The sequence below is a fragment of the Corapipo altera genome, unplaced genomic scaffold (genome assembly GCF_003945725.1).
Source record: "Corapipo altera isolate COAL_440 unplaced genomic scaffold, ASM394572v1 183, whole genome shotgun sequence".
In the NCBI taxonomy this organism is placed as follows: domain Eukaryota; kingdom Metazoa; phylum Chordata; class Aves; order Passeriformes; family Pipridae; genus Corapipo; species Corapipo altera.
Window position 1 is genome coordinate 517078 of NW_020885026.1, and position 21545 is coordinate 538622.

Sequence of the window (21545 nt, forward strand, 5' to 3'; positions counted from 1 at the left end):
ATGTCTTATCTTATCCACAGCACTGTGCAGGGAATGGCTTGAAATAAGGATAGGTCAGCTGCTGTAACACAAATCCATCCTCAGAGTTAGGACTGTGTGTGAGCAGAGCTGGTAGTTCAAGGAAAGCTCAAAACCAAATTATATTAAAAAAAAAAGCTTTACATTTCAAGAAAATAGCATGCAACAGCCTGTTATAGGTCAGTTACTATGTTAATTGGGTTTTACAACAGCAAATGGAATTATTTTCATCATTGAGCAATTTTATCTTAGACAAAGAAAAGAGAGATCATAGACCCACAAAGTGAGTCTTCAGGGGAGTTTGTTTTCTGTCCCTTCCTGGCAAAAATAAGGGGGAAGCAACCTGGGGAAATCTCCCTGGCCCAGTGCCAGGAACAGCACAGTTCAGTAAGTTATTACATACTTACATATTATATTATAAACTTATCCTCCTTAGGAAGTCATAACTCTATCCCAATTATTCACGAACCCAGAAATGAACTTTTCATTCCAGGAATTAATAAACAGATTGAAGACTTTCAATGCACATGAGACCTGAGATTATACCCAAAAACTCCAAAGAGGATTCACCTGTGAAACCCATGTGCTGAAAGGTGAAACAGCACTGACACCTTAAACCTCTCCATCCTTATGACTTGCTGAAGAACAAATCTGAGCCACAGAAGAACCACAGAATGGTTTGGGTTGGAAGGGACTTTAAAGCTCATCCTGTTCCACCCCCTGCCATGGGCAGGGACACCTTCCACCAGACAATAGTAATTAAACCCCCAAGTTTACCTCACACAGATCCAAAGCACACCCTGTGCCTGTTCATTAGTCTGCACTTAGCTCAGACAAACTCTGAAAACCCAATTCTCTGGGCAGAAAAACATTTCCCATTGCTGTGTGTACCTTAACACCTCCAGTATTCATGTTTTTAGATGAGTGAATGTTCTCTAAGCACCAGGGCCTGGAAGCTGTGGGGAGCTTCAGCCAAATCCCTCCCAGCCCCAAACAGAGCACTCCTTGTAGGCTCCTGCTGACAGGGCTGCAGATGTGCCAGCAACACTCATTTTTTTGTCTTTTAACTTCCTTCCAGGATGTCTCTCTTGGTTTCCATTTCCTCCACCTCCTTTCTCTTCCCCTTTGTGCGGGCACCTTCCCCTCCTGCAGCTAAAGTGGTGCAGTGAAACCCGAGCTGCTGCTGCTGGCACCGCTCCCCTTCAGCTGCTCCTGATGCTCAATTATTGCTTGTTTGGAAGCTGATCCAGCCCTGAACAGCCCAGCAAAGCAAGGACAGCAGCAGCCAACACACTTGGGAAACTCTGTGGGTGCCCAGGTAAGGAGAGGAGGAGGAGGAGGAGGAAGATGTCCAGGACAAGGACAGTGCCTGCAGACACGCTGGGTCCGTGCTGATTTAAGCAATGGCACAGGGGACACGACACAGGGGAATGGCTTCCCACTGCCACAGGGCAGGGTTAGATGGGATAGCGGGAAGGAATCCTTCCCTGGGAGGGTGGGGAGGCCCTGGCACAGGTTGCCCAGAGAAGCTGTGGCTGCCCCTGGATCCCTGGAAGTGTCCCAGGCCAGGTTGGATGGGGCTTGGAGCAATCTGGGCTGGTGGAAGGTTTCCCTGCCCATGGCAGGGGGTGGCATGGGATGAGCTTTGAGGTGCCTTCCAACACAAACCCTTCTGTAATTCTATTAACTCCTGACATGTCACCTGCTGTGAGAGAAGGAGGTAACACAGCACACACAGAACTCCCAGTCAGAAACCCAGGAACTGGAACTTGCCAAGTTGAGTCTTAAACAGCAAAATACGGAAGCAGCAGGGAATGCAAAGATTTGGACACAAGTATGTGTGTCACTGTGTGCATGTCTACTTCATATTTTAACAATTTACAGCTTTAAAACTGGAAGAGAACTTGACTGTAACACGCAATTTTGTCACCAGGGGAAACACACAGACTGGGCTTTCAAGAGACATTAACTGTATTTCCTCATTTACAGTTTTACTTGTAATACCAAATATTTTCCGCCCAGACTCTTTAATGCACTGTAATTGAAATCCCAAACATTTTCTGAATAAAATCTTTTTCACCTGAGGGCGATGCAGGAATTTTCCCAGCAGAAGGATGAGAGGGACCCAGGGCAGAACAAAGCAAAGGCAGTTCTTTTGAAGGAAGGTTTTTAAAAGCAGGGAAAGCGAGGCTTCAGGCTGCCAAGGCTCTCAGAGATGCTCACCTGAGCCTCCGGAGGGCCTCCTTCATCTCTAATCAGCAGCAGGTAGCTTTGTCCATCAACTACTATCTCCTTCTTGAATCTCCCACCTGTCACACAAAGCAGCTCGTTAGAGACAGCAAAGGCACAACACACACCACAGAAAAAGGCTTCACTTGTGGAAAAATGGGGTCCTCAAGGTCTTTTGCAATTACCCAAGTACTGTAATGTAAGCTGAGTTTATATGCACACACGTAGGAATTACTTAAGAAAGGTAAGGCATGTACTTGCCTTTTTTATATATACATACAGATATATTTTTTTATATATATATATCTATGTAAGTAATAAGGATAATGTGGAGAAAAGCCAACAACTACATTACAAACAATAACTCCCAAGTCAGGTGTCCCTGGTTTTCATACATATGGTTGGAACACCGTATGTATCACCTTTGTTTTATATAATAGTGAGAGAAGCATCTCTAGGAAAGGTAAACATGGGACAGTTGTATACAAACAATGTTGCCTATTATAACCCAAATCGGTTTCCTGTGGGGATCAGCATTTCCTCAAGGGAAGCCCAGTTCTTAGAGCACACATGGGATGTTATGGAAATGAGAGTTCTATATTCAAACACCACAGTTAGGGGGAAATACCAGACACATGTTAGACAAAGAAGCTACAATGGTGGTACCTCTGCAGAGATGTGCTAAACTAACGGAGAAGGTCGTGCTGCTGACTCAGGATGGATCCCAGACCTGCTCTGCACAGCCAGATAAAGAGGGGAGTTGGAGCCTTCCAGCATATCCCAGCCCTGCCCCTGCTGTTCAGGGAGATGCAGAGCACTGGGTGCTTTGAACACCAAAAGGCACCGACCCCAAAGCCGAGGCACCTGCTCCTGCTCCTCCCCTCCTCTGGCTCAGGGGACTCCAGGCCTGACCCCAGGGCAGGCTTGGAATTGCCTCCTTGGGGGCTAAAAGCCTATTTTGGGCACTCTGCTGTCTCCCTTCAAAATGACAAATCCCATTGAGGGCTGCTGGTGTGACCAAGCCTGAGCCAGGATTAGCAAACGTGGCCTAAGTACTTGGGAGGCATGTAGGCTCCTCTCCTGGAAGCAAACCCACTCTTAAGTCTCCACCCTAAGACCCCAAGTCCCCAAGGCCTCCTGCTTAGCAAGACCCAACCTCACAGCTGAGCTGTTCACGCTGATAAAACACTTCTTATCAACACACCCTAAACCTCTTCCTTCATCCCTATTTTTTTAAACTGGAATTGTTTCTAATTTGAACCCTAATTCCCAACCACACACTTTAAAACTTGTCACACTGCCAAAACACCACCTTTAAACACGTGGTAGGCGAGTAAGTCAGCAAATACAGGGTAATGCTGAGCCTCAAAACACAACAATTTGCACAAAAATTGCTGCCTTAGGGGAACACCACACTGCCTTAAACCCACCATTCCCCAGCCCAACCACAACAGCAGCTCTCAAACCAAGATCAATTCACAGTTCAGCTCTGTGCAATATTTAAGCATCTTTAAACGCACTTTGTGTTTAATAAAAGATGTAAGAATGGGGCTGGTGGTTGTGGTTTTCTGCTGGGGTTTTTTTCTTGTTGCTGTTTGTGGGTTTGGGGTTTTTTAAAAACCTTTTCTTTATAAAGCTACCCTATCATTATTACTCTATTAGCCCTAGTAAACATGCAACAATTAGGACTATCACATTTCTGGTTGTTTAACGGCACAGGAGCAGGAGAGCTACATATAGATTTTCATTTCACTCACAAACTGGATTTCAATTTTGCCTTCACAGATCCAGTGGCAGATAAATATATATCATTAGTGAAGTTGAAAAGAACAATCAACCGTAATGCTTGTAAAGGAAAACCAGTCTCGGCTCTCAGGAACTGGATTTCTATTAATCAGACCATTATTTCTATATGTTGTCAATTAATTGCACGTGCTTCACACTGAGGTGTTAAACAAGATGAATTACTTAATATAGAGCCCTCCAGGGAGGCTCTTGAAAGCTGTTAAGTAACAATGGCAAGGCAGTATAGACGTGATTGGAGAGTGAAAGTTCTGCCTAATTGCCATTTCCTATTTCCTTTTTCTGAGCACTGAAAGTTCACCCAGATAATTATGAAATACCACGAACTGCATGTGGTTCAGAGCCAACTTATTACTCCCCTGGTCAACAGGACGCCTTGCAATCTCACTGTATCTTCAGAGAAGGCACAGATGAGGTGAAATAAAACACTTAGGCAGAGAATTGAAAAATATTCAAGTGTATATGCCCTGATCAAATGTGAGCACTAAGATTTATTCTTTTTGGTCACTACTGATTTGGGTGGTGAGAGCAACTTGCAGAAGGGTACTACATCTAAAAAATACAGTCTAAAGCTATCCAGCAGCTCTTTTCCTACAGGAATCCACACTAAATGACCAGGCTCGTGGACCTGCTCCATGCCTTCCCCCAAAGCACTGTGTGTGGAGCTCGGCACAACCCCAACATATTGTTATTTCCAGTATTAAATTCAGATCTTGACATGCTGTCCCACTTCACCAGGACTGTCACACAGTCAGTTCAAATCTACTCAAGTGGCTCCTTCATCCTTAAAAGCTGGATCTGCTCATTAGCTGGAATAGTCACATCCTCACACATCCTCCATTTCTGTTTGGCTTTAGGTATTTCACGATAAATAGTTTAAATTTAATACCCCCCCACCAAACTCTTTAAAAGAATGACCTGCATTTCCATTCTGTACTAAATATTTCAAATCAAATCTGAAGATGCAGAAATGTAACAGCAAACTCACGCTCATCCCTCAAGTAAGAATCATTTTATGCAAATCTCAGCTCACAGCAGGATGCATCCCTAACAGCTTCTGTGTCTGCAGCATTATGGAGCCCTTTTCATGAGCACACCACAAAATTAGGAGCTGCACAGGACAGAGACTGAGAGAAGCTCTCTCAATATCAAGAATTTACACAAACAAAGGCATAAACAGTGAAGAATACACAGAGCAAGGCTGTACCCTGCAGATATCTGTGACTGCAGGATTAAGGCAAACAATAAACTGACTCTGCCTTGATGAGACCCATCACTGGTTTGGGGAAACCAAAGCAGGGCCAGGGCAGTGATTCTGGGATGGTTCAGCTTGGACAGCACCACGGTCATTATTTTTAAAAACTTACATCTCTGGAGTTTGTAAAGCACCAGAGGCAAAGAGCAATCAGAGAGATCAGCCAGTTCAAATATTGAATTACAGCAGCCTGTAAATATGTCAGGATGTCTCCCATGGCTACAAGACAGGCCTGTGCTCTCCTGAACATCCCTGTGTGTGATGGAGCCACGAATTACTGCCTGAACCAGCGACACTGAGAACAAAGAAATGACCTTCTCAGTCTAAAGGAGGAGCTCCAAACCCACAGCACTATTCCCACAGGAGGCACTCGCCCTGCTCTAGTCCCATCAGTGTTGTTACACAGGCAGCTTTTTAATGAGGGGATTTCCCAGCTCGCAGATGTACCTGGGAGATCACAGGGACACGGGCAGCCTGCAGCACGGCTCCTGCCAGGGCACCACAGGCACAGGAAAGCACGTTATTCCCAATTTTCCAGGGCTAGAACATCATCCGTTCACACAAACGTGTACCTGATCTTGCAGCAGGTGGCAAACATCACTGCTGTGCCCAAAGCCACCAGCACAGGGAGTGGGACTTCTGAGAACACCATCAACCACCCGCTCTCCCAGGTGCATCTGCCCAGATTCCTGCCATAAAACACCCCACATAAATATACAGCTTTGATCAATATAAAGCTGAATAAATCCTGTGCATCAGCAATTTACAGCCTGGCCTGAAGCCCCAGCACAGAGCACGGGGCTGGGGGGATCAACAAAAGCCTCCTAATCTCATTTTCATGCACAACGCTCTCTAGGTTAGTGCTCAGAACCAGCACTAGGGCAAAAATTATCCAGGAAGAATTGATATTAACTGTAAACACAGCACACATTTGTAATCAAAGGTGCTGTATATTACAAAAGCTGGCTGTTACATGGGGAATTCCAGGGCTGAAGGCTTTAATCCAGCTCTGACAGCCTGGCTGGGAGCTGGTCGGCTGCGGAATTGCTCAGCGGAGCAGCCGCTGATTTTCATCCCTTATCCCCAGGCCCCACTGCACTCCCCAGGCTCTCCACTCAAGCACATTGCCACAGGGATGAAGATATTTGGCCATATGAGAAAGATAAATTCGGGGGGCTGGCCACAAACAAACCCAGGCGGCAGCTGAACGTCTACTCTGGCAGGGCGAGACAGGAGGTGGGACTGCAGCAGCTCTGAAGCCTGGATTTCATATTCCCAATGACACGTGCATTCTGACAGCAGCAGCCACTCTCTCCCTTTTCCTCCCTCAGAAGATGGGAAAGAGTGCCAAGAATCAGGCTCCTCTTCAGGGAAACACGTTAAGAAAACCTCCATTCAAACCTAGTGGCCTTCTAGTTTGCTGGTCCGGGATTTTTATTCAAACAAACTACTTTAAAAATGTTTTTCCCCAAAAAGCACATTACTACAAGGATTCAAACCCTACAAGAAGGATTAAAACTAAATTTACCATGTGGTTGAGCTGGGATGAGTGTTTAACCACCGAAGTGCAAAGACTGGGGAACCACCACTCTCACGTGAGACTAAATCCGCAAGCAGATCCCTGCAGCGGGTTCCCAGGAGAGCACCTGGGTAAAAAAAGACCCAAAAAACCAACAAAAGCAACCTAGATTGAGCCCTTCAAACCCCACCATCTGCTTCTCCCAGTGGGTCTGGGATACAGTTTAGGAGATACATGGATAGGTCTCCTGAAGTATGAAGCCATACCCACGTACAGCAAGGTACCCCCCCAGGCACCATGTGTGATGCAGTATCACAGCATACAGACAACCTTTTCTTTGCATAAAAACTGGCATGGAAGCACTGATACACGACCTTGCAATTCCGTGGAAAAAGGGCTTACTGCTGGAATTTCAGAAGCAGCTGCAATGACATTTACCAACTTAATTCTGAGATATAATCACTGATGCATTTTCAATGGCCCCCCCCTTCCCCCCGAGGGTCCCCAAAACCTGGTGGTGATTTCAAAGGAGATCAACTCAATTTTAAGCTTTTAAGGATTCAGGACAACAGCTTATATTTTAAATAAATAAATAAATAAATGAAATTAGCTACTCAAGTTGCACAGAATCACAGAATATTCAGAGTTGGAAGGGACCCACAAGGATTATCAAAGTCCAACTTCAGGCCCTGCACAGAATCAGAGGTCAAATTTAATGCCATTTAACAGGGGTAAGATGGAAAATGGAGAGGTGAGAGGTTCCATTCTGAGGACAAATAGAGGCAGTTATGCTGAATGCTATTTTTCAGAGGTCTGTGGTCTCAATTCCAAGCAGCAGAGGATGAAACTGGCAGAGCACTGCAGCCCTGACCCACCTGACTGGCACTGCAACTTCAGGAAATAAGGGACAGAGTGACATCCTGCTGCCACCCACTCTTGGCTCAACACCAGCCAGTGGGCAGGACATAGGCAGCAGTGCCTCCCATTAACCTTAAACAGCTGCAACAAGCATCTAAAGAAACAGAAACCCCAAAAACCCCGTGGTGTTTCACAGGCCAGCATGGAGAGAGCATTTATTGCAGCCAATCCCACGCTGTTGCACACAAATGCAGTTTAAGACACATTTGGGTGCAGGGAGGGAATAATTCCCCAGCAGAGTCTCTCTCTGCAAGAACAACGTGGCAAAAGGAGAAGCCAAAAGTACAGCAAACTTCATCCTCTGGCCATCCAAGGCCAGGCTGGACAGGGCTTGGAGCAACTTGGGCTAGGGGAAGGTGTCTGTGACCATGGCAGGGGGTGGGACTGGATGGGCTTTGAGGTCCCTTCCAACCCATTCTGTGATTCCATGGTGAACAGGCCGAGACTAGATCCAATGTTATATCTCAAACAGAGGGAGAGGAAGGGACCAATTAACCCCCAAGATAAATGAGACAACACCGGAGCCAGCCTTGGAGCAATTACATTTCCTTCATTCCATGGAGAGGGGAGCAGAGCAGTGCACGTGCTACTTTCACTATAAAGCTTCCTGCCCTCAGTGCAGACTGTGTTAAGCCAATTAGAATAAAACCACTGTCCTGTGAGTGCAGACACAGAGGTAAAACCACCCTGTCCTCATCAAATGACTCCTCTGAAAAATGAAGGATGATACCAAAGCAAGTTTCTGTGGGAGCTTCACCCCTCACGCACGCAGCTTATTAACAGCCTGGAAGATGGAAGTAACACAGGCTTCTTAATTTCTAGATAATGAAGCAGGAGGGACTGCAATTATCTTAGAAAATTGGATTGTACTTCAACGTGACCATAACGAGTTGGAAAAATAGAGGGGGAAAAACAAAAGCAGCATCACGGGGCCAAATGGAGGGACCAGCTCCCTGCAGAGAGCTGGGGCAGGATGGAAAAACCCTCTGGCAGTGCAGAGAAGCAGCTGGGAATTCCTTAATTCCTTGTCCTAGCCCATGTCACCACCCCAACCTCAGCCTGTGCAGTCTGGGTAGGGCACCACGTGGAAGATAAGGACCAAAAAGGTGTGCCTAGAAAATACCCAGTAAGAAAAATAAGTATTTCACTGACAGCAGGTGCAGAGTGTTACTTACACATCACACCCACTAACTGTATACACACTGCAAGTCTAATTTTAAAAGCTTATTTTTATCAAGCCAGCTGGAGACAAACAAAACCCAGGAGTCAGCTTCTCTGGGCAGGATGTGACACCACTTTAGTACACTCCTACCTGTCTCCATCACCAGCCTTTTCAAGTTTTAAAAGTTGACACCCCAAACCAGCACCTTCCAAACAAAGCTCCTCACAGAGTCAGCCCTGTGCTCTTTTTTGCTGCAGTTCTTTAAAAGTTGCCTTATCACACATTTCATCTTCCAGAAAAACCCACCCTACACCTTTTTAATCTAACACATAATTCAGCTGCTCAAGATTTCTGCTTGACTTCACAAACTTCCAACATAATTTCAAAGATTTTAACCTAATTACTAACGAACCCTAAACAGCATAACCAAGATAGGCCAAAAACTTAACTCCTAAAAGCACTGAACCACAGATTCCAAGCCCTTTTTTACCTCTCTTTTTTTAAATATCCCTTTGCTTTTTATACATAGTTTATAGCCAGCTTCTATAATACTGTCCTTTCATTACAGTTTCAAATCACAAATAGTAACCCTGAAGTTAGAACTGGACTTAGCTGTGATCATACTATAATCTGTCCTCCCTAAAATGGGTACTAACACAGTGACATCCTGAGAATTCATCACACTGTGAATAAAATGAGCTCCCTCCCATTCCCTGTCTTCTGATACAACCTCCCAAAACAACAACAGATTTAAAGGAAGGCGGAAATTTAATTCATTTAACTGAGAAATTAAATACAAGCTGAACAAGAAACATGTTCAAAGAACACACTAAGATTTGGCTTTGGGATCAAGAGTGATATAATGGGCTACATTCAGAAATACACCCAGGAGTAATATTTGAAAAATAAAGTGGGAGGGAGGTCCTTCTTCCAGCAGCAGCCACTCCAAACTGGCTGCTGACTCAGCAGCAGAAAGCAGGGAGAACTGGAGAGCTGGAATCTTGGAATCACACACTCAGGGAGGTTGGAGAAACCTTCCAAGATTAAGTCCAACAACTGACCCAGCACTGCCAAAGCCACCACTAAACCATGTCCCCAAGTGCCACATCCACGTTTGTGGAACACTTCCAGGGATGGTAACTCCACCCCTGCCCTGGGCAGCCTGTTCTGATGCTCGACAACACTTTTGGTGAAGAAATTTCCCCTAATATCCAATTTAACCTTCCCTGGCACAGGTTGAGGACATTTCCCCTTGTCCTATTGCTTGTTACTTGGGAGAAGCCACTTGTATTGCTGTTAAGAGCAGCTACAAATCTGCATTACAGTTTTAACGGGGACACAACATTCCAAGAAGCCTTTTAGGAGAAGGGCACAAATCCTAAAGACTCATCCAAACCTTGCAGTATTCAAGGTGCAACATGTTAAAGACATCACCTTAAAGAGCTCAAAAGGGGAAACCCCTTGTAGGAAATTGTTTCTTCAGCACCTTCTGCCCAGGAAAAGAGCAAATTCTTGAGTTCTTCCTTTAATTACCAGAGTTCCTTATTTGTGTGACACTTGAAACAGTTGCCAACTCCAGGGCTGGAACAGAGAGGTTTTCAAAGGATTCTCCAACCCACACAGGCAGTCCCAGGAGGAGGAGGGGGAGAGGGAAGGGCTCCAGAGGGGAGGGGGCAGAATACATAAACATTTTGCGTCTTTTATGCTAAACCTGAAAGGCTCCAAAAGCCCAGGAGAGCCCACTGCAGCAGCACTTTAAAAGGATCAAAAAGAGACAAGTGTTGTTTTATATCTGGGTGTCAGCATGAAATGCCAAATAAAAATAATCAGCCAATCCTGTTTGAAAAGAATGGAAGACAAAGAACTGGAAATAGGTAACTTTGAAACACGTGTCTCAAGTCATCCCTGTCCCCTGCACACGTGAGGGTTTACACACAGGAAAACTACTCAGGTACCTTCAGCTGCCTCAAAGTGCTGCAGGAGCTCGTGAAACATTGAAAGGATCTGTAAACAAAAAGCTTGTAAACACTGAAATCAAAGTGGAAAATTTCAGCTTCCCTGTGTTTTGTAGCTCAAGAACTTCAAAACGTGACTTTAAGGTTAATGTGGTTTTTTTGAACTCATATGCACTTGGCATTCTTGCAAAATCTCCCTGTACAAGCACATAAACAGGCATGATGTCAGTATATAACTGTGGATGATGGTCATTTTCTGGAATTCCAAAAAATCATGAATGAAAGAGCAAGAGTTTCCAAGAAAAGCACCTAAATACACCCTCAGGGGACACATTTCCCTGCTCTTCATTTGCATTTCAGCCAGCTGCTTGCTGAGAACAGAGAGCACAGATTAGTCTGGGGCACATCCTCTCTTTATTCAGGAGAGATCAAATTGGGGTGTTTACTAAATATGGCCTTCCTACTTATTTGAAAAAATATTAACTGGATAAAAATAGCCAGTGGCTTCTGTAAAGAGACTGGCAACCTTAGGAACCTAATTGTTCCCAGCAGGAAGGATTACATGAATCACAGGGAGAAGGGAACAAGAGCCAGAGCTACAGAAGGGAAAACTGTCCAGTTCTGCTGCAGCTCCCATGTTCTATTCATCCCAAAACACCAAACTGGGAGCCCCAAGGGATCTCAGAATCCCAAAGGGTTTGGCTTGGAAGGGACCTCCCGCTATCCCAGGTTGCTCCAAGCCCTGTCCAGCTGGGCCTGGTCCTTTTTTTAACATTTCTTTTTTCCCCAGAAGCAGCTCCATTCTTGGATTCACCCCAGCAAGGGAAGCATCAGACCTGACTGAAGCCACCTGGAAGGTCATCCCAGTTAATAGATTGTGCTTGAACTTTCTGCACAGATATTGTGTAAGAGTCTGTAACCAGACAAAATCTCTTAAGAGGATGGGAAGGAAAGCAGCTGAAATTTTAAAGCAGTCTGCCTCAATCCTCCTTGCATAATTACCCTTTGCTGGGGAAGAATTGGACAGAAATAGTTACTAGAGACAATAAATTGAAAAACATGGACATCCATCCCCCAAGATGTAAGTTCTACGTAGAATCAGAATCCTTTAGGTTGGAAAAGGCCTCTAAGATTGTTGATACATGTTTTTGTTACAGGCTGGGAACTTATTTTCATGATGCTTCCACTACATTCTTCAAAGGGAAGGCTGAAGGTGACACTTGGTTTAGCATTTTAATAATAACAACCATGACCATTCCTGCTATTTTATGACCATTTCACGACCATTCCTGCTATTCAAGTGATACACTGTTCTCACTGTGCTACTGAAAAAAGTTATTTGGTGAAAGCTGCAATAGTATAAAATTATCTTTAGGTCAAATTTGGAGAGAAAGTAAATGCTCACAGCTTTCTGGAGAACACCATTAAAGGCTTTATTCAGTACCTCTTACTGGGGGAAAATTTCATTTTTATTACAAGTTCCTCCACACACACAGGAGATGAAACCTCACTGACTGCAACAGCTACTTGCTGCCTCGAGTCAGGATGCTGGATGGGTTTTATGCCTTTGGAAACACAGAACCTGTTTACTCCACATGAAAAAAAAAAAATCTTAAATATACCCCAAAGTACACGGAGGGAAAAAAACCCTCCTTTTTCCTCATCCCAGCTGAGACATCTTGGACAATTTATCTGCCTTTTTTTTTTTATTACACTCACTGGAAAAAAAGTACTGAAATAATAATGATCTGACTTAAGATATTCACAGACATAGCAGAGGTGTGGAAAAGCCTTTAAGTCACGTTTCACACCTCGGTGGCTTTTTGGAAACAAAGCCCAAAGAGCAACAGAATCTCCTGACACTCCCCATTCCTGTCAACTTCAGCTCACCTTGGTCTGCAAAGAACCCAGCCTCAAATTCCACACCCGGCCCTGGGTTCACTCTGTTCCTACAGGCACAATTCCATTTTAGTTGGGGGAAAAGAAAGACCCCAGGGTTCACACACCTCATCTCTTGTTTCAGCATGTCACACACCCAGCAGCAGGAGTTTTTCTTCCAATCACTTGGAAGGTACTTAGAAGATAACAAGTCACGAGGATTCCCTATTTCCCATCACTTCCTTGCTGTACCATCACAGAAAAAAACCTGGAAGTCCCAGACTCCTGAGATTCCAACTCACTGCAGGGTAACACATCACTTCTTTCTTTATATCCAAATCCATCTGATTTTAAATGTGTCACACAGGAGCACAGCTATCTGCATCCTAAATATGCAAAGCAAGAGTCTAAAAGCAAACTTTCTTCCTAACAAACCCTTATACTTCGAGACAACAAAGGTTTTCATGCTACGAACACACCAGGGACTAAAACGAGTTCTGAACAGAAATTCAAGTTAGGCCAGACAGTGAGAGAAAACTGCTTTACCCCTTAACTGAGTCCTCCTCTTGGAGGGGAGGTGGTGTCGGGCAGCAAGAGAAACATCTCACCTTAAAGGGCTGCAGGAAACTTGAAACCACCTTCACATAAAACTCATTTACTGGAACGCTGCAGCTGCCTCCAAGGGCTCCAGGAGACCTGGGACCTGGCTGGTTGAGGGATGGTTTCATGGCAACTGGAGCCAAGGAGAGCACAAAGAGCAGTCCCTGACCCTAATCACCCCCTCCACGTGGAGCAAGAGCCATGACTTTACCCACGGGGTACTCACTGCATGATGCCCTGACAAACTGAGCTGTCAGGAAGCCATTCACAGTCAGGGAACTTGGGGTTTTCTTTCCTAATCAAGCAGTTGACACCTCAGTGTCCCATATCCACCCCTTCTTTAGCAGTTGAACAACCCAGCACATTTACCATCCCTCAGAGGAGGAAAAGGGTGGTCTCCAAGGTAAAGGATGACACTTTGCATGCTGTGTGGGACTGTGCCTGGATGACCTGGAAGTGTCCAAGGCCAGGCTGGACAGGGCTTGGAGCAACCTGATCCAGGGAGGGTGTCCCTGCCCAGGGCAGGGGGTGGGACTGGGGGGGCTTTAAGGTCCTTCCAAACCCACACCATCCTGAGATTCTATGACAAAGAACGAAAACACTCACAAATCACCACTACAGGTATTACTAAGGATGGTTTATATGGGTTGCATCTCCTTCAGTATTAACTTGATTAGAAATCTCCCCTTATCCCTCACACAAGGCGAATTAAAGCTCTTAATTATTCCAGTTTTCCTTCTGCTAATGAAATGCAGCAGTGTCATTAGTGAGGCTTGTCAGCTACACTTACGTGCAAAGAAATGATGTGACACTGCTTTTGTCATCTAATCCTTCCAGGAAAAACAGTCAGAACGTCACTGTAAATAAAAACCCTTCACGACAAAGAGGACAGATGGCAACACTCCCAAGGAATACCACCCAAAATATTTATCCTACAGGAGGAGAGGACTGCCAGCCCTGGGAACAGCCAATAGATCGGAGTCTTGCAAGGAGAAAACAGCCCAAAATATTTTCTGTTTGTGCAGAGACACCGAGATACTGATTTTTGCTGAAGGGTCCCTGTAAATCGGTGGATCTGCCCCTCACATCACCATTTCTCACTCTCAGCATCCAGAACCAGGATCTACACGTAGCTTTGGGGAGAGGCTCCATTATTATTATCACTCATTATCAATTATCAGTTCTAGCTACAAAGCAGCAAAAGCATTTCAGGCAAACTTAGAAACTGGAAGCCTTCACTGTTGCTGCAATACCACACAGAAAAGCCTTGTCCATCCCTCCCTTTCCCTCTCCTCCCACTTTAACTACAATTCCAGGCTGTTAAAACGTCAACTGTTGAGCTGAACAGCTTCCTTTGGTAAGAGTTAATTAGGAACAAATGTTATCAGAGATGCATGAGGCTACAAACTACTGCTGAGGAGACAACTACAGCAAGAGACAAAAACAGTGAGATGTACTAAAGACTTGAAATCAAAAGGAAACAACTCAAAATGGTACACAAAACAAGGGGAAAATGCTCTAGTACAGAAACCACCGTCTGTCCCTTCCAAAGGAGAGCTGCCATGGAGACAATGTATAGTTACCTGCATCCATATCTGCAAAGAATGGAACAGCCAGTAAGGAAAAGAAGGAACCAGAAATTCAGTGTCTCAGAGTTGGATTTAAAAGTTCATAAGGAGAACAGATAAAGAAAAATAATCAAAAAAAAGTATTTATTGTAAGACACACCTTGATAAGGTGCTATGCTATGATATTTTTGGATTAATGTTAAACACTACAGCGTACAAATTCATTTGCTATGCTATGAGAACATTAAAAAAAAGACTAAATACTTAATACATTAAACAATGAACAAATTATATCTTTAGTTTAAGCTCGTGAAGTTGTTTCATTCTCCCCAAATCCCAATTCTGCAGAAATCCTGTACTACAGACAGTGACTGTGGCTCTCAACAGCCCAACTGAAAGCAGCAGCACCACTGAGAGCAGTCAGCTCCTCTCCACCAGGGCCGAGTTTCCCATAAGGACACATCCTGGGGGCCAAAGCATTTAAGGATGCTCCGGAGCTATGGAACAGCTCCGATTATATCATCGGGCACACTGAGCTCAGTCTGGAGAACTACAGGAGAAATCTCCATGAATTCTGAAACAGCAAATGAGATCCTTTGCTAATTCATTTCAGCATGATTAAAATGGACACAGATGCAGCCTGTGGGGGCAGAGCAGTGGTGAGGTGTGCAGAGCACGTACCTTCGGGTGACTCCTCCTGGACGTAGGTGCCCGTCAGGTACCGGTGCACGAGCGCGGACTTGCCGCTGGCCAGGTTACCCACGATCCCCTGGAGACACAGAGGGAACAGAAACCCAGTGCATTAATCCCTGGGGAAAAGCAGAACGTTCCACGAGAACCTTGAAATAACATCTCAGCGCTCGAGGAGGAAGCCCACGCCACTGGAACAGTCCCACAGATGCCAAGACAGAGTTTACAGCAAAGCTGACACGGGAACTCGGGCTCTGCCCGCAGCACTCCTGTGCTCAGCTGCCCACGGGGCACCAGGGAACACAGAGACCTCAGGGAGGAGCCTGGCACCTCTTCACTGGGGAACAAACACAGCACTGAGCTTCCATGCTGGGAACACCTCTGGAGGCTGCACACTGTGATTCCCACTGACTCACACTGAAGCACACAGGATATCTGTGGCTGTGGGCAGACTCATCTTGGCACATCCACCAGCACAGGATGGTTTGGGCTGGAAGAGACCTTAAACATCATCCATCCCACCCCCTGCCATGAGCAGGGACACCTTCCACTAGCCCAGGTTGCTCCAATCTGGCCTTGCACAGTTCCAGGGATCCAGGGGCAGCTGTGGAGAGTATTACAGAAATGTGGTTGATATAAGTTATGATCAATTCTGTGGTCATGCGTTTTTATCCCGTCGTCTACAACAGGCAGCCACAGTTTCTTTGGGAATTCCAGCCCAGGCCCTCCCCACTCTCACAGGGAGGAATTCCTTCCCAATATCCCATCTAACCCTGCCTTTTGGCAGTGGGAAGCCATTCCCCCTCGTCCTGTCACTGCATCCCTTGTCCCAAGCCCCTCTCCAGCTCTCCTGGAGCCCCTTTAGGCACTGGAAGGGGCTCTCAGGTCTCCACCAGGATGTGTTGAAGTCCCTGACTCTACCCAAGACATTCCCAACTCAAACCATCCATGCCCAACACCTGCCTGGGAACATCTGACAACCACCAGCAGCACTTGACCCTAAAAGCTCACAGGAGTTTTCTGCTGAGCTGGTTCACTGGCATTTGTTTTTCAAACCCAGGCAGAACCAACAGAAAGCAGCCCAACAGCACAGGAGTTTTCCTCCTGGAGGTGCTCACATTCCAAAAGACGTGGAGATTTGCATTTTCTGTTGCTATAAAAGGGCACACAGTGCTGAGGACACTCGGTTTCTGGGGGAGGAGATGGGAACTTACTTCACCCTGTAAAACAAACCAGCCTACTCTGTTCTCACATGTTTACTTGACCCTCCCCAAAGGTTCAGAACATAAGATCCCTGGAGACAAGATGAACTCTGTTGATGGGCCCAAGATTGCCAAACTGACTGAGGCAGCAGGAACAAGTTACACATTAGTGCACAGTCTCTACTCCATTTTCTTAATTCTAAACCCTAAGAAACTACCCTTCATATCAAAAATTGCTTACAAGTCCCGTGTGTATGGAAATTAACATTATTTTATATTAGACTTGGGCCAAAATTTTAACTGCCAGGAAAAACAGAAAAGCATCAACTTGGGGTCCAGGGAGAGTGAACAACCTACATACTTTGGCCATGGATGGGGGTAACTTATTCTATTGAGAGACCCCAAATATTTGAAAGATATCAACTGATTTGAGAATACAACTTTTTTTTTCTTTTAAGTATCCCAAACGTCCCATCAGAATACATAATTTTACAGCACTTTGGGTTCTCTGATACATTCCTCCTCATAGGGATCCACAATGCCTGGCCACAAGAGCATTTGGATATTATAATGCTGCAAACTGATGCCAAAAGCACTGTGATCAGGAGGATGAACATGTATTTCAGTGAAAAAACCACTATTTCATATAGAATCCCAGACTGGTTTGGGTTGGAAGAGACCTTAAAACTCATCCCATTCCACTCCCCTGCCATGAGCAGGGACACCTTCCACTAGCCCAGGCTGCAAACACAGCTATAAAATCTGCATTTACATCACAGTTTTATTTTCTCCCTAGACAGCTCCTTCAGAAAGCACTCAGGAGAGATCTGCCTTCTCCTCACCTGGCAAAACAGGATTCCTTCAGATCCCACCTCAGAACCTACAAGGCACCACCTCTTTCCTACCAGGGATCAAACTGGTACATGACATGAAAATCTAAGAGATTTTCTAAGAATCTCTTGTTCAGTGCAGGGCTTGGCATCACAGCTCCAGGTCTCCCAATCAATTGCTCCTAAAAACCAGGAGCAATAAGTTTTACACCACAAAAAAAAATCCGACTTCTAATCCAGTTTCTCTCTTCATCAGTATTAATACTTAAGGCTGATCCCCCACAGTATGACAAACATGCCAGCATGTTTTCACAGCAGTCATATTCCCCTCTCCCATATTTTATACACACACCCCCCCTCAGTCATCTCTATTTATTTATGGATATGTCTGAAATGCACAAAGATATGACAAGCATGTTAGGGCACAAAAATACCACACTAACCCAGTTCAGAAAGGAGAAAATTCAGCTACAACTCAGTGCTCTTGTCACTTATGACTTGTGTAACACTGAATCATTTATCTGCAAGTGCCAGACACGCTGTAAAACGAAGCCAAACCACTGTGCCCACATCCTACTAAAGCCTGTTGGGAAAAAAGCTTCAACACACTGATGGCACTTGGCACTTGAAAGCTGCCCTGACTGCACTTTGTGTATTTTTTTGCAAGACATTAAGTGATTTTATCCAGAAAGACCCCTCATATTTATTCCGCTTAACATATCCTTATCTTACATTTGGATACATGGGATCCAGGAATACCAAAGGTACTGGGTCTCCCCACGCTCCTGACCATCAGAGAAGCATCAAAATCCTTGGGTAAAACTCCATGGAAGTATCTGATCAGCACAAACCAACCACAGGATCCCACAATGGGTTGGGTTGGAAGGGACCTTAAAGCCCACCCAGTGCCACCCCCTGCCAGGGGCAGGGACACCTTCCACCAGCCCAGGTTGCTCCAAACCCCGTCCAACCTGACCTTGAAAATCCTTCTGAACACTGGAAAGAAACCAAGCCCTGAGTGTATTGCTAAAACAGGAGGCAGAGGCAAAGACTGGTGTTCCTTGCTCAAAGACATGTTGAAATATAATCCTTCCTTTATTGCAGCCCTGGGTGCTTCCCCTGCTCTCCCAGAGCAGTTTCTATTCCCTTTAAAATTCTGCAGAGCCCAAAGTGTACAACAGCAGCCACTGCATAAATAAAGCAAAAATAAAAATCAACCAACCCCTCAACTTCAGGACCCCCCAGCCTCTGCAGAGAAGACAACCTCTCCCAGTGAGTTATTCCCCACATCCTGCTCAAGAGGGGAAAGCTGGGGCTCCTTCCTAACCCTGCCACGCCAAGTCTGATCCCCACACCTGCACTGCTGGAGCAGCAGGTCTGGCTTTCACATGGCCCTTTCCTTCCTCAGCCATCAGTGAGCTCCCAGGATGAGGCTGGAAGGCAGGGAATGACCCAGAGATGGACTCACAGCCACGAGTGCTCCCCAAGGGCAGACGGGCAGCGAAGGCAGAGCACATTTCAGCTGGAGTTCCCAATCTGCCCTCCCTGCTGGAGCACAGCTGGTGCTGATGGAATGCACAATTTGCAGTGCTCTAATCCAATTATGACTTTTGTAATGGTCAGAGTTCTGCTTTCACCCTGGCACAGCCATCCTGTGCATGCTGACCACTGCTAATCAATTCTCGGCAGCTGCAATCTGTTGTCCTACCCCTGCTTCAGACACCACGGGGGCAAAATACCCAGGACAAGTACTCACATGATGCAGCCAGGCTGTCACAAGAGAAAAACATACCCTGAGACCATCATCTGGTGCCTGGGACTCGTTTGTGTTGTGTTACAGCAGGCAGTAAGACAGCTTGGGTCCCACCTGCAAGCCCAGGTGCCTTGGGGGGTGCTGTGAGTTAGCAGGGCTCAGAGAAGGGGAAGGGATTTGCAAGGAAACCCTCTGTAGATCCTCCTCAGAATAAGCCACCACAGTGTTGGACTCCTACCCAACCAACACCTTCCAGTCCCAAATTCTTTAGAGTTCTACTTCTGTGAGGTATTTAGGGACGAGCTTGTATCCAAAATTACATCCCAGTGATGGGGCCTCAGTAACTCTGAGCTGCTGGTTTAATTCCCACTACCAGGAGGTCTCATCTCAGCCTCTATGTTCACTTCTCTTAAAAGGGCAAATCTGAAAAACTCCCCCAGTCTGCCTGTGTTATTTTTGCCTTTTCTTTCACCTACATGAAAACAGCTCAGCCAAGGGAAGTTATTGTAAGCAGCTATTAAATCACTGCTCACTGTTACAGTAAAATGTAGGTTTTGATTCACTAAATGAACCTTCAAAATATTTTTTTTTTTTAATTCCGTATCAATTCAGGTAAAGAATTTCAAGGGAGGGAGAGAAGACATTTGGCCCTTGAAAAAATGATGAAAAATTAATATGGTGAGACAAAAGGACCTTTATATATCAGCTGCAAACTTCCACCCCCCTCTTACAGACGTGTCAGACCTCCCTTGGAAGCTGGTTCATGGAGCCAGACAAGTTGCAACAGCAATAAAAATACAGAGAGATCTTTGAAGTGTGATTATAAAAACTGAAGATACATAAAGACAGACCCTTCCCTGGAAGTGTCCAAGGCCAGGCTGGACAGGGCTTGGAGCAATCTGGGCTAGTGGAAGGTGTCCCTGCCCGTGGAACAAGATGATTTTTAAGGTCCCTTCCAACTCAAACCATCCCGGGATTTTATCATATTTGTGTAGAAGAAAAATGCTCTACTGATTAAAATTCCTTTCTATGTTTTTTCCCCAACAGTAGATTTAACGAAGTGTGGAAGATTCACACTTGTGTGTAACATTTTCAGGATGTTTTCCAAGCCAGAAGTAAACACAAACTCACCACTTTCAGCTCCGGTACGGATCGGCTCAGTGTCCATTCCTGGCTATTTACAAAGGCATCTGTGAAAGAGGAGAACATTCCCAACGTCAGGATAATGACATTTAGCGGTCTGCTGCACACAATTTCATGCCAAGGCTCTGGCTGACCAAAATTCACCCTGATCTCAGGAGACCTGACAGTCCAACTTGACAAACACCAGGGGTTTGGACAAATCATATAAAAAAAATGCAGAATCCCAGAAGTGCCCATTCCACACAGACCTGCCCTCAGCAGTGAGTCCACCTGTCTCATGTGCCCCAGCATTTGCAAGCCCAAACTGCCCCCAGGCCTTCAGGGTTCTGCAAAGACTCTTCCAGTGTATCCAGGGTTAAACCATTTCCCATCCACCTTGACACATTCCTTCCCTACAGGAAAAGCCTTGGGCTCCTTGTCACACTAAACATCAGCAACTGCAGCTGCCACCATCCTCCCCACAGGTAAATGAGAAAATTTGCTGGTTCTAAAACATGTTATTTTCTACTGCACATCACACTTAATGTCAACAACTGCAGCCAGCAGAGTCACTGGGAACATCCCTGCCCAAGGAGGGGAAAACATCTCTTTATTCGTAAAACAGGCTATTTTTCTGTAGTACAACCCAGACAGAAATAAACCACAGAGCCATTTACTTTAGAATTCAATCAGAACTACTGGGGGCAGGGGTTGATTTCTTGAAGAATGGTGAATTAAGGTCATCACTGTTCCCAACAGAAATCAATTCCTTAGGGCTGCACCCAGGTCCAGCCTCACTGGCAATCCCACAGGGAGGACAGAAATAAGGTTCTATTTTTCTAGCTCCAAACATCATTTTGCTCCTTCCATAAAGGTCTGGCCAACTGTAAGCAAACAGTGTGGTGTTTCTGATACAAATCCAATCTGAATATTGATCAAAGCCCCCCCAGAGCCAGGCAAACCAGCTGAGTGTCTGTGCCACACACTCAGGATGCTCCTCCCGAGCAGAACAGCTCCCACTGTACAGGAATTAAACAGCAGAA

The 21545-nt window shown here is 45.5% G+C and overlaps 1 protein-coding gene across 8 annotated transcripts in view; it reads right to left on the minus strand.

Annotated features, from left to right (window-relative positions):
* The window catches only part of AGAP1 (ArfGAP with GTPase domain, ankyrin repeat and PH domain 1), a 289097-nt gene that overhangs the window by 197729 nt on the left and 69823 nt on the right, over positions 1-21545 (minus strand). For 5 of the 8 annotated variants that reach the window (XM_027668081.1, XM_027668082.1, XM_027668086.1 and 2 more), the window contains exons 2-5: positions 20512-20570; positions 15587-15674; positions 14921-14932; positions 2242-2327 (exon numbers count right to left, since the gene is read on the minus strand). In XM_027668081.1, the coding sequence (XP_027523882.1) occupies positions 2242-2327; positions 14921-14932; positions 15587-15674; positions 20512-20570 (245 nt within the window). The remainder of the gene's footprint in view (positions 1-2241; positions 2328-14920; positions 14933-15586; positions 15675-20511; positions 20571-21545) is intronic. The other 3 variants (XM_027668088.1, XM_027668085.1, XM_027668083.1) reach the window with 1 other exon arrangement.